The 13,092-nt window shown below is 41.8% G+C and overlaps 1 protein-coding gene across 1 annotated transcript in view; it reads right to left on the bottom strand.

The window, feature by feature from the left end:
* CEP104 (centrosomal protein 104) overlaps positions 1 to 13,092 on the bottom strand; it is a 57,772-nt gene that overhangs the window by 10,660 nt on the left and 34,020 nt on the right. Inside the window, 5 exon segments of the mRNA XM_012520367.4 lie at positions 94 to 202; positions 813 to 879; positions 1,117 to 1,153; positions 12,033 to 12,140; positions 12,498 to 12,704. Coding sequence (XP_012375821.2) covers positions 94 to 202; positions 813 to 879; positions 1,117 to 1,153; positions 12,033 to 12,140; positions 12,498 to 12,704 — 528 coding nt within the window.

Raw genomic sequence — 13,092 nt, 5'->3', positions numbered from 1 at the left:
TGGTAGACATTCGGTTACTCCCCCACGGCCGCTCCTCTGAGAGCGCCCGGCTTTGGGACCTTGGGAACCTGGCCTGCCCAGGGGGCTCCTGACCTGTCTGCAGTGGTCACATCTGGTCAGCATCAGGCAGTGCTTCCAGTAGTGGAGATCGAGGCCCTCCTCGGTGAAGGATTCGTTCCTTTCCCCACAGAAAATACACAAACTAAAATAAAACAGGAAGTAAAAGGTGAATGCAAATTCATTCTCATTCAGTAATGTCCACTCTGCTCCCAGCTACGACAGGAGGCACTCTCTCCAGCTCGGGACGTGATGCTTGCCCTCAGGTTGCTCTGGGGGCAGCCCCATCCTCACTGGGGGCACGCAGTGGAGCTGAAGGGGTCACCCACTAGAGTGTCGGGGAAAGATTCTTCACCAACCTGTGGTGGAAATAAGTCAGTTTACGCTTCTGAGCCAGTGAAATCAAGCAGAAAGGAAATTTCAGGTCTCAAGAAAAGAAGACTAAGACTTCTCCCTTAACTTCCTTTTAGGTATATCCTGGCCACAGCCCAGGAAAAATTCTGCTCTGATACTTGTGTTTGTAACAACAATATGACAAATATGCTGCTTAACTTCTTGTTGGGGTAAAGAGAAGGAAAATTAACTTAGTTCATGCTGATTAGTTTAGAAGGCAATTTTACTAGCTTTTAAAACCAATGGAAAGAGCCTACTAATTTATATATTCGTAAAAAAGGAAGGAGGGAGACTTTTTCACAGTGTTTCTATGTGGTTAGTCCCTATACTCCCTGTAACACGCTAAAGACAACTTTACTCACTTATCTAAATAATGATTATCGGCAATTTCTGGAGCATTAGGCAGGGCTGCTTTTCTTCCTTGAGTATCTGAGGAATAAAAAAAAGTTTTTGTAGAACTTATTTTCAAATTTTTAGTAACTTTAAAATGCTTAGATACATTAGAAAATTAATATTGTACATTAAAAACATTTATATGTTAATTACGGTAGTATGACTTTGCATTCAGTTCTAAAATGTCTGAAAGACACTAGGTATGCAAATAAGTATTAGCTGCACAAATAAGTGGTTTCTACACTGAGTTTACATGACGTGTATCCCACATACCCGGATTCTTTATCTTTGTAGCATCACCTTCTTTTTCCTAAGACACAAAAAGAAAGGTTAGGGCCAAAGGGCTGCAACATGAGGCGTTACAAACAAAAACAACGCCCACAAAATTCGTAGAGAATTAGATTTGACACAATAGTAGCTTCTGTCAACCCAATCAATGAAGTGGAAAACACATACAATACAACTTTAAAACTGGAGAAGGACTCCAGAGATGAACATTCCATTGCAAATGGAGTTTATGAGATTTCTCTACCTAAAGAGTGAAGAAAGCAAGCCACACATAAGTGGATTCCAGATATTGAAAAAGTTCTCGTTAATGAGAGAGAAGTTCATACATTTTGCAGGGAGACAATATAAACAGAATGCAAACAGTTAACATCAGTTTTAAATTTCACTTCACCTATGCTTTGAACAGCTTAGAAGGCTGATCAGTAATATTAAAAAACTTTCTCCTAAAACTTGGACGCAGTCAGGCAATTAGAAAATGTTCTATAATTCTCCTGCAAGAGCCTTCCCTAACCCTTCTGCCACCCGGCCACGCCCAGCTGGAGTCCAGTTCCTCGGCGGACACCAGGCCTTCTGGCTCCGCCTGGAGCCCCGGGCGTTCTGCTCCTGCTGCGTTTCCAGGGCCCAGCAGAGGTGCCCATCAAGAGTGACATGAGGACTTCCGGCAAGATGGTGGCTGAGTGAGCTTGCCTTGACGTCTCTCCTGGGAAGAGGCAGCTGGGCACCGCTGGAGGTTCTCCGGGACCAGGCTTTTTCAGGATTTTTTCAGGGCAGGAAGTGTCTGGACATCGATTTGGTGGGAAGGTAACGGAAAGGACTGGTCTATAAGATATAAATTGGGACTTTTCAGGAGGGGGAGGCAAGATGGCGGCTGAGTGAACTTCCCGGTTACTAGCTCCTGGGGGGAATCGGCTGGGAGGCGTCGGAGACTCTTTGGGACCGGCTGTTTCGGGATTTTTCCTGGTCCGGAGGTGTCTGGACATCGATTTGGAGGGAAGGTAACAGAGAGGATCCATCTGTGAAATATACACGGAGATCCCAGCTACGTGTGGAGGACTCCCTCCTTGGGTAGGTGGAGCCGAGGCAGCTAGCACCGCGCGGAACCCCGGCGGGCGGTGGCCAGGGTAGCCGAGTCCGGCCGAGCCCGGCTGAGCCGCGGCGGGCGGAGGGGCGGAGCCCAGCTGAGCTCGGCCGAGCCCAGCCGTGCCGCGCCGGGCGGCGAGCGGGAGAGCTGAGCCGCGCTGCGCCCCGCCGGGTGGCGGGCGGGAAAGCCGAGCCCAGCCGAGCCCAGCCGAGCCCAGCCGAGCCCAGCCGAGCCGCGGCGGGCGGCGGGCGGGGGACCGGAGCCCAGCTGAGCCCAGCCGAGCCTGGCGGCGGGGTTTCTGTTCTTTGGTTTTTATTTATTTATTTATTTTTTTTGTTGTTCTTGTTGTTCTTTTTTTTTTTTTTTTTTTCAATCCTCTCTTTCTTGTCCCCAATATTCTTCTTATACTATTTTACCTTAACAATACAATAGGTCCTACAGGAAATACCTCACATTTGCTGGGTTTCCTCACCCTCCACTGCCTCATTTCTCTGTGAATAGATTTAGCCTATCTACACTATCCCCTTTCCCCTACAACTTGATATCCTCGACCATCTGCTATCTCTCCTATATTCCATCTCCCTTTCTTTGATCCACAAAATGTCTAACTCTTAATTTCTAATACCTTTGTTTAGTTTTCCATCTGGTATTCGTCCCTGAAACTATTACCTTTCTTTTCTCTTTCCCTCTCTCACGAAAACAATAGCCTCTTAGTACGTACCACATTCCTCCCATATTCAGTCGTCTACCTCATTATAGGTACTTTCCTACTACTATAACTCTACACAATTTACATGATCTAACCTCCATCCTCCCAGAACTCATATTGTTGCTTTGTAAACATATATCACCAATACTACTTCACACTTTTTCCTTCCTTACACAATTGACTTTCCCCAGCACTAATACTTTCCTTTAAAGTGAGCCTAACTAGCAATAAGAAATTGGAATAAGAACAAAGTGACAAACAGAAGATATAACACTTACGCAAAAACAACAGCTAATTAATCTCCAAGACTAGACAAAGAAGCTAAGGAACTGATTAAACCCGTCAAGAAAAAATGTTGACAAGACAGCAACAAAAATCTACAAACCAAACCAGTAATCAGGAAAACATGGCTGAATCCAATCAACAAACTGAAAATCAGGAAGGGGGGCAGGACTTCGCACAAGCAATGAAAGATCTCAGAACATTTATCACTGACAAATTTGATGAAGTAATGAAAGAGGTTAACAGCGTGAAGACAACACTTGGAGGGGAAATTGCAGACATGCGCAAAAAAATAACAGATATGATGGAAATGAACACCACAATTCAAGAAATCAAAAATACACTTGCAGCAAATATCAGCAGACTAGAAGAGGCAGAGCAGAGAATTAGTGATGTGGAAGACAGTGCATTGGAAATCAAACAGATAGTAGAAGTGGTCAATAAAAAGGTAGAAAAAATCCAGATAGGACTTAGGGACCTGAATGATAACGCAAAACGCTCAAACATACGTATTATAGGCATTCCAGAAGGAGAAGAGAAGGGAAAGGGGTCAGAAGGAGTGTTGCAGGAAATAATGAATGAAAACTTCCCAAATCTACTGAAAGAGACAGACGTACATATCCAAGAAGCACAGCGCACTCCACTGGTCATAAACCCCAACAGGCCCACCCCAAGACATATACTTGTCAAATTATCCAATGCTCAAGACAAAGAAAAAATTCTAAAAGCAGCAAGAGAAAAGAAAACCATCACATACAAGGGAAACTCCATAAGATTAAGTGCTGATTTCTCATCTGAAACGATGGAGGCAAGAAGGCAGTGGTATGATATAGTCAAGGTACTAAAGGAAAAAAATTTCCAACCAAGAATACTCTATCCAGCTAAACTAGCATTCAAAAATGATGGAGAGTTCAAAATATTCACAGATAAACAGAAACTGAAAGAGTATATCAACAAGAAACCTCCCCTTCAAGAAATTCTTAAGGGAATTCTGCAGGAAGAAAGGAAAAAACAGGACAGTCAGAGATGGAGGAGAGTGTAAAAGCAACAAGAAAGACAAAAATAGAAGGGGAAAATAAAATAATACAAACAAAATATAACAAACACAAATCCAACCAAAATATGGCTACCATAAATAACTCTATAAACGTAATAACACGGAATGTCAATGGATTAAACTCACCTATCAAAAGATTCAGACTGGGACACTGGATAAGGAAATACGACCCATCTATATGCTGCCTACAAGAGATACATCTTAGACCCAGAGACTAATGGAGGTTGAAAGTGAATGGCTGGAAAACAATCATACAAGCAAACAACAACCAAAAAAAGGCAGGAGTAGCTATATTAATATCAGACAAAATAGACTTTAAATGCGAAACAATTGTGAGAGACAAAGAAGGATACTATATTTTAGTGAAAGGGACAATTTGTCAAGAAGATCGAACAATCATAAATATTTATGCTCCTAACAAGGGCGCCTCTAAATATGTGAGGCAAACGCTGGAAAAACTAAGTGAAAGAATAGATGCATCTACAATTATAGTGGGGGATTTTAATACACCACTATCAACTCTGGACAGAACATCTCAAAAGAGAATCACTAAAGAAACAAAACATTTGAACAGTATATTAGAAGAGCTGGATCTAATAGACATATATAGATCATTACACCCAAACACAGCAGGATATACATTTTTCTCAAGCGCACATGGAACATTCTCCAAGATTGACCATATGCTAGGCCACAAAGAAAGGCTTAATGAATTCAGAAAGATCGAAATCATACAAAACAATATCTCTGACCACAGTGGAGTGAAGCTGGAAATTTGCAAGGGACAGAGACCCAGACTTCACATGACAATTTGGAAATTAAACAGCACACTCTTAGAAAAACAGTGGGTCAAAGAGGAAATCTCAAAAGAAATCAATGACTACCTTGAAACAAATGATAATGATAACACAACATACCAAAATTTATGGGATGCAGCAAAAGCGGTACTGAGAGGGAAATTTATAGCCATAAATTCATATATCAAAAAAGAAGAAAGAGCAGAAATTGAAGAATTAACTGCACATTTGAAGGAATTAGAAAAACAACAACAAAGTAACCCAACAGGAAGAAGAAGGAAGGAAATAACAAAGATAAGAGCAGAACTAAATGAAATAGAAAATAAGAAAGCACTTGAAAAAATAAACAAGACCAAGAGCTGGTTTTTTGAGAAGATCAACAAAATTGACAAACCTTTAGCGAGACTAACAAAGAAAAAAAGAGAAAAGATGCAAATACACAAAATAAGAAATGAGAAAGGTGATATCACCACTGACCCCACAGAAATAAAGACTATCATAAGAGGATACTTTGAAAAACTATATTCCAACAAAAATGACAATTTAGAGGAAATGGACAAATTCCTAGAAATACATAAGCAGCCCATACTGACGAAAGAAGAAATTGATGATCTTAACAAACCAATCACAAGCAAAGAGATAGAATCAGTCATTAAAAATCTCCCAACTAAGAAGAGCCCAGGGCCAGACGGCTTCACAGGTGAATTCTACAAAACATTCCGGAAAGAACTAACACCAATCCTGTTGAAACTATTCCAAAAAATCGAAACAGAAGGAACACTGCCTAATTCCTTCTATGATGCCAACATTACCCTAGTACCAAAGCCAAACAAAGACACCACAAGAAAGGAAAATTACAGACCAATTTCTCTAATGAACCTAGACGCAAAAATACTTAACAAAATACTTGCTAATCGTATTCAACAACACATTAAACGAATTATACACCATGACCAAGTGGGATTTATCCCAGGTATGCAAGGATGGTTCAACATAAGAAAATCAATCAATGTAATACACCATAAAACAGATTGAGAGAAAAAAACCACATGATTATATCTATAGATGCAGAAAAGGCATTTGACAAAATACAGCACCCCTTCCTGATAAAAACACTCCAAAAGATCGGAATACAAGGAAACTTTTTGAACATGATAAAGAGTATATATGAAAAACCTAAAGCCAACATTGTTTACAATGGCGAAGTCCTGAAATCCTTCCCTCTAAAATCAGGAACAAGACAAGGATGCCCATTGCCTCCGCTCCTATTTAACATTGTCTTGGAAGTACTTGCTCGAGCACTGAGACAAGAACCAGATATAAAAGGCATTCAAATTGGAAGGGAAGAAGTCAAAATTTCATTATTTGCAGATGACATGATCCTATATATAGAAAACCCTGAGAGATCTTCAACAAAGCTCCTAGAACTCATAAATGAGTTTAGCAAAGTCGCAGGTTATAAGATCAATGCGCAAAAATCAGTAGCATTTCTGTACACCAATAATGAGCAAGATCAGGAGGAAATCAAGAAACAAATACCATTCACAATAGTAAATAAAAAAATCAAATACTTAGGAATAAATTTAACTAAAGAGGTAAAAAACTTATACATCGAGAACTATACAAGATTGTTCAAGGAAATCAAAGAAGACCTAAATAAATGGAAGAATATTCCCTGTTCATGGATAGGAAGACTGAATATTATTAAGATGTCTATCCTACCAAAACTGATCTACACATTCAATGCAATCCCAATAAAAATCAACACAGCCTTCTTTAAGGAACTAGAAAAACTAACTATGAAATTTATTTGGAATAAAAAGAGGCCCCGAATAGCCAAAGACATATTGAAAAAGACAAACGAAATAGGAGGAATCACACTTCCTGACTTCAAAACATACCACAAAGCTACAGTAGTGAAAACAGCATGGTACTGGTATAAGGAGAGATACACAGACCAATGGAATCGAATTGAAAGTTCAGATATAGAACCTCATGTATATAGCCATATAATATTCGATAAAGCCACCAAACCCTCTCAACTGGGAGAGAATGGCCTATTCAACAAATGGTGCCTGGAGAACTGGATAGCCATATGTAGAAGAATGAAAGAGGATTACCATCTCACACCTTATACAAAGATCAACTCTAGATGGATCAAAGACCTAAATATAAGAGCCAAGACCATAAAGACCTTAGAAAGCAGTGCAGGGAAACATCTACAGGACCTTGTAATAGGAAATGGCTTCATGAATATCACACCAAAAGCACGAGCAGCAAAAGAACAAATAGATAAATGGGACTACCTCAAAATTAAAGCCTTCTGCACCTCAAAGGAGTTTGTCAAGAAAGTAAAAAGGGAACCCACACAATGGGAGAAAATATTTGGCAACCATATATCTGATAAGAGACTTATAACTTGCATATATAAAGAACTCATATATCTCGAAAACAAAAAGATAAACAACCCATTTAAAAAATGGGAAAAAGATTTAAACAGACACTTCTCCAAAGAAGAAATACAAATGGCTAAAAAGCACATGAAAAAATGCTCCAAATCCCTAGCTATCAGGGAAATGCAAATCAAAACTACAATGAGATACCATCTTACTCCCATAAGATTGGCAGCCATGAAAAAAACAGTAGAATACAAATGCTGGAGAGGATGTGAAGAAAGGGGAACACTCATCCATTGCTGGTGGGAATGCAGAAGGATCCAACCATTCTGGAGGACAGTTTGGCAGTCTCTCAAAAAATTATCCATAGATTTGCCATATGACCCAGCAATACCACTGCTGGGTATATACCCATCAGATCTGAAAACAAGGACACAAACCGATATATGTACACCAATGTTCATAGCAGCATTGTTCACCATCGCCAAAAGTTGGAATCAATCCAAAAGTCCATCAACAGATGAGTGGATCAATAAAATGTGGTATATACACACAATGGAATACTACTCAGCTGTAAGAACCAATACACTACAATCGCACGTGATAACATGGATGAACCTTGAGAATCTTATGTTAAGTGAAGCAACCCAGGCATTGAAGGACAAATACTATATGACCTCAATGATATGAAATAAGTTAACTGCCTCAGAGAGCTAGAGTCTGGAAAAGTGGCTTACTGGAAATCGGGGGGTGGAGGAAGGATGTGAGTTAATGTCTGTAGGGGTGGAATCTGTGATGAGCTGGGGGTAAGTATGAGCACAAAGAAGGGACAAAATGGGGGCAAGGGGTTACCTTCGGGTGGGGTTTTCTGGGTTTGAGGGGGGCTGGGGATGGGAAGAGGGGTAATATGGTCCAAGAAATAGGTGGGAGGGAGGGGCAACATACAAACATGGGAGAGTGCCAGAAGTTCGTTGAGAACTAAATGTTGAGTAAAACGTATCAAAGTATAAATAGGAGGGTCACCTGGTTAGGACGCTCAGGGGGTATGGTCTGATGCGGGACGGACTCCGGAGGGAATAGCTGAAGGCTCATTTTGCCAAGGTGGGTTCTACCATTGGGTGGGGTGGACCCATATCCTGGGGAAGACTAATGCCGTCGAATAGAGAGAACTGTATCTCTCGTGAGAAAGGACGGCTCCCAGGGCATTAGATTGGCAGGCGTTGTGGGCCCTAAGGGGAGGGGAAAATGGACGTGCAATGGATAGAACAAAGGTAAATAAGGGGGCAAAAGAGGAGTTATGTGAGAGTACACGAGGATGAATATAAAACAGCTAATACCAAAAACATATAGGGGATGACAGACTAATAATGAAAACCATAAGACAAAACATAGGATAACTAAAAAATTTAGAAAACTGTACAACCTAAAGTATGGACCACAGAGTAAGCACAAATGTTACCTTGTTTGAAAACTATAGTTTCGGAATCTGTACATCAGTTTCAGGAAATATGATATGAATAAGTTAAAAGATTATTGCTGTGGAAGGGAAAAGGTTTTATGGTGGATCTGGGGAAATACTGTATATTGTATATATGAATTTTGGTGATCTAAGACTCTTCTGAAGCTGACATTATGTTGGGATTCACTTTACGGGAAGTTTTGGATCACAGAGTGGTTCAACAATGGCAGCGGAGGAATACTGATATGGGATGTTATTGACAGGATATATATGGTTGACAGGGAGTTATACAGGGCATATGCCCAGGGTATATGGTAATGTCTATATATACTCATAGTGGAAACAATTAAAAACAACAGCTGGGGGGGTACTGGGCTCCTGGCCGGGGGGTCACTGTTGTGGGCCCTGGGAGAGCAGCGGCAATCCTCCAGGTGCAACGGCAAGAACCAGGAAGGAAGGAGGGCCCAACAGTGGGCTCTTGATACTAATGGCTACACTTTTGAGCCTATGCACCTGCAATAAGAACAAGGCCTAGAGTAGCATTGTGCCTGGGGGTTTCCTCCTGACAGCCTTCATGTTACTCAAATGTGGCCACTCTCACAGCCAAACTCAGCGTGTAGATGTGATGCATTCCCCTCAGCGTGGGACACGACACCCGGGGATGAGCCTCCCTGGCACCGAGGGATCACTACCACATACCAGCTGAAGAAGCAACTAGAAAATGACCTTGAATTAAAGATTCAATGCGGAACAGCAGAATATACCTGTCTACATATAATAACATGACTTCGGGAAGCGGTTTGACCTAATGTAAGGGGGAAATGGAAAGGAGAAATGAGATTATAAGGCTGTGAGTCTCTAAAAAAGAGTCTGGAGGTTGTCAGAAGGAATACCCCTATGTACAACTGAACAGAGTCTAAGAGACAGATAAGGTAGATACAACCCCAGGTATTGGTTCTTTTGAGGGATAAAGAGACCTACGGGTTCTATGGTCATGGCAGAAGGGGTTCACTGCCATGACAGATGGCCCTTCTTTGGAGCTGGTGTTTCTGCGTGATGGAAATGGACTCAGAGGGGATCTCTTTTCACAAGACTTGCATGCTACTTTATTGGAATTGTAGTTGGTGCTGGGTTTAAGATATATGTAGGGGATTTGAATCTCTGGACTGATAATATGACACCCAGGCCCAGAGCCTCAACAGACTTCAGCTCCTACACTTTGACTTATTGGACTTACTCCACTCAGCTAACATGGAGTTGAAGAAGGTCAACCACCACAACATGGAGCCTAGAGTGTCTACAACTAGAAGCGGGAAGAGTGCATCCAGTACCCATGTGCAATCTAAGCCCTCACTTGACATAGGTGTGCAATGGACACAACCAATCCAATGTCCACAGAGAAAATGTGGAATGGGTATGGGAACGGTAGCCATGGGGGCTGCTGGGTGTGGGGAACGGGAGGAAGAGATGAGATGTGGAGGCGTTTTCGGGACGTGGAGTTGTCCTGGATAGTGCTTCACGGACAATTACGGGACACTGTAGATCCCCCCAGGGCCCACTGGATGGAACGTGAGAGAGTCTGGGCTATGATGTGGACCATTGACTATGGGGTGCAGTGATGCTCAGAGATGAACTTACCAGGTGCAATGGATGTATCACGATGATGGGAGAGAGTGTTGCTGTGGGGGGAGTGGGGGGCGGGGGCGGTGGGGTTGAATGGGACCTCATATATTTTTTTTAATGTAATTAAAAATAATAATAATAAATAAATATTAAAAAAAAAAAAGAAAAAAAAAAAAAAAAAAAGAGTGACATGAACAGCTCAGAGCCAGCCCTCCAGCAAGCTGCTGATTAACCAGGCATGGTACCTCGGTGCCCCGGGGAGCAGTCATCTGCTAACACAACCTCTGGTCGCAGGACTGCCCAGGGGCGCAGAGATTAGATTCTTGCTGTGATGGGGTAGGAAGGGAACCAGCGTCCAGCTCAGCCGAGTCCTGGCCGAGTCCCTTCTGGGCTCTGCTTACTGGCCCTGTCACTGACGCGTCCTCCTTTCTACGGTTTTTGTTAGGAACACAGGGTGGCTGTGGGATGAATCGACACGTGCTCTCACTGAGCCACGACTTGCTACGTAAACGTAAGGAGTTATACCCAGCCCACCGCCATCTCCTTCCCACTCCTTTCTTCATTTCCAAACGGCCTCTTTCCTTTCCTTTCCGTTCCTCTTCTTTTTTGCAATACCGGAGCCAGGGGTTGGACCCGGGACCTTGCATATGGGAAGCCAGTGCTCAATCACTGAGCCACATCGGCTCCCCTGGGTTTTTTTCGTTTCTTTGCTTATTTGTTTTTTTAGGAGGCACCAGAGACCAAACCCGGGACCTCCCCTGTGGGAAGCAGGTGCTCAACTACGTGAGCCACTTCCACTCCCTTTCCTTTCTTGTTATTCTGATGTTCCAGCATTTAGTTGAAATATTACTGTGAATTTTTATCATAGGAATTTCAACATACACTCAGTCATATTTTCTTCCTTTTTTAAATGAAATTTCCTTTCAAGTTAAGGAAATTAATCACAGAATTAGTGCTATGAACCTAACTGAAATCTCGGGAGTGGGGCGGTTTATCCATCAGATCCTCTCTGCTCACGCCACACACGACGTCGCCCACCTCCCAGGGGCTCCTGAGTAAGGCTGAGCAAAGCAGCCGTTACCCCAAACCTTCCTTTTTTAATGCACTGAAATCAGGTCTCCATGTTCAAATTTCTTTTCTCCTTTGTCTCCAAGGAGGCTGTAGCACTAAGGAGGAGAGAAAACCTTTGCTTCCTCCCCTTCCTTTTCCTGCACTCCCATCCGCTCTCCAAGCCCCGAGGGGCTTCTAAACACTGAAGCAGCTCCCTGCAGTCCCTGCGGAAGAGTGTGGCTGAGCAGTCCAGAGAGCCAAACCGCCCAGCCGAGGATGCAGCTGATTTAGCCCAGAACTAACTTAAAAAACAGTGAAAATAAACTCCCAAATCCACATAATCCCAAGAGAGGTAAACCAGATCTGCTGTGCACCCACATAATGAAATAAACGGTCCTACAGCTTCACCGGAAAGCTCACTGATAAAAGACATGATAACTTTCCAACCTGGACTTCGGCCTGAATTTCTTTTAGCGCTGCCAACTGCCCTTGTAAAACTTTAATTTCTTCTTTCTTTTGTTTTTCCACATCTTCTGTGGCTGCTTTCTTCTGTGCCTATTAAGAAAATTATTTTTCTTTAGAGTAGTCTAAAAATTGAGAGACAAATCATAACACATATATTTCTTCTACTTTATAATATTCAGTAAGATGAATGATATGACCAGAATTAAAAGGCTAACTTTAAAACTGTTTATTGGTCAAGAAAATGGCAAATGTTCTCATGGCTGTCATCATTCCTAAACTGCAGAAGGGGAAACTGAGGGTCTCATGGGCAGAAAGCGGGGAAGGGGCTGGGGCCTGACCTCTGCACTTCCCATAGGTGCAGCTCCTTAGAATAATCTGTTAGTTTCTTCATGTATCAAGAAACCTCAAGGGCACGATTAGGTCATAATTTCATGAACATCAATTTACCTTAATTTCAGCTTCTGTAGGTCTGCCGTCTATTTTAGCAAATCCCTCAAAAATAGTTTTATAGAGGACATTCCTGCGCGTGCTGCTGTCGTCCGGAGGCAGGTACTCTAGAATAAAAGTCTGGTGCTGTCTATACATGTCCAAGATAATTCTAACCGCTGTTTCTCGTACCTCATATACTCTGTGCTCCAGGGCACTCACTGAAAACTGAAAATAGGGTTGGGAGGGAGTCTTTTGTAATTGATTTTTAAAATAATCAAGTTTTTCTCCTGCATAAAAGGAATATAGATTATGAAAATTTGAAAAACAAAGAAAAGAAAAAAGAAAACAACACATACAGCATTCCACATATTAAGACAAAGATAATTTTTCTGATACTGTACATACAGAATTGAGATATACAATTTGTGTATTGCTTTTTTCCACTGAATGTACTAACAAGCATTTTTTAAACACTTTTTAAAAATTAAAGTTAATAGATCACATAGAATGTTACATTAAAAAAAACGTAAGAGGTTCCCTATAACCCACCTCCATCATTTTTGTAAATTGTGTTTTTTTAAAGATACATACATCACAAAAAAGATTACATTAG

The sequence above is a fragment of the Dasypus novemcinctus genome, chromosome 9, assembly GCF_030445035.2.
Source record: "Dasypus novemcinctus isolate mDasNov1 chromosome 9, mDasNov1.1.hap2, whole genome shotgun sequence".
NCBI lineage: Eukaryota > Metazoa > Chordata > Mammalia > Cingulata > Dasypodidae > Dasypus > Dasypus novemcinctus.
The sequence above is the reverse complement of the archived record's forward strand: the minus strand, read 5'-3'. Positions and strand labels throughout refer to the sequence as shown.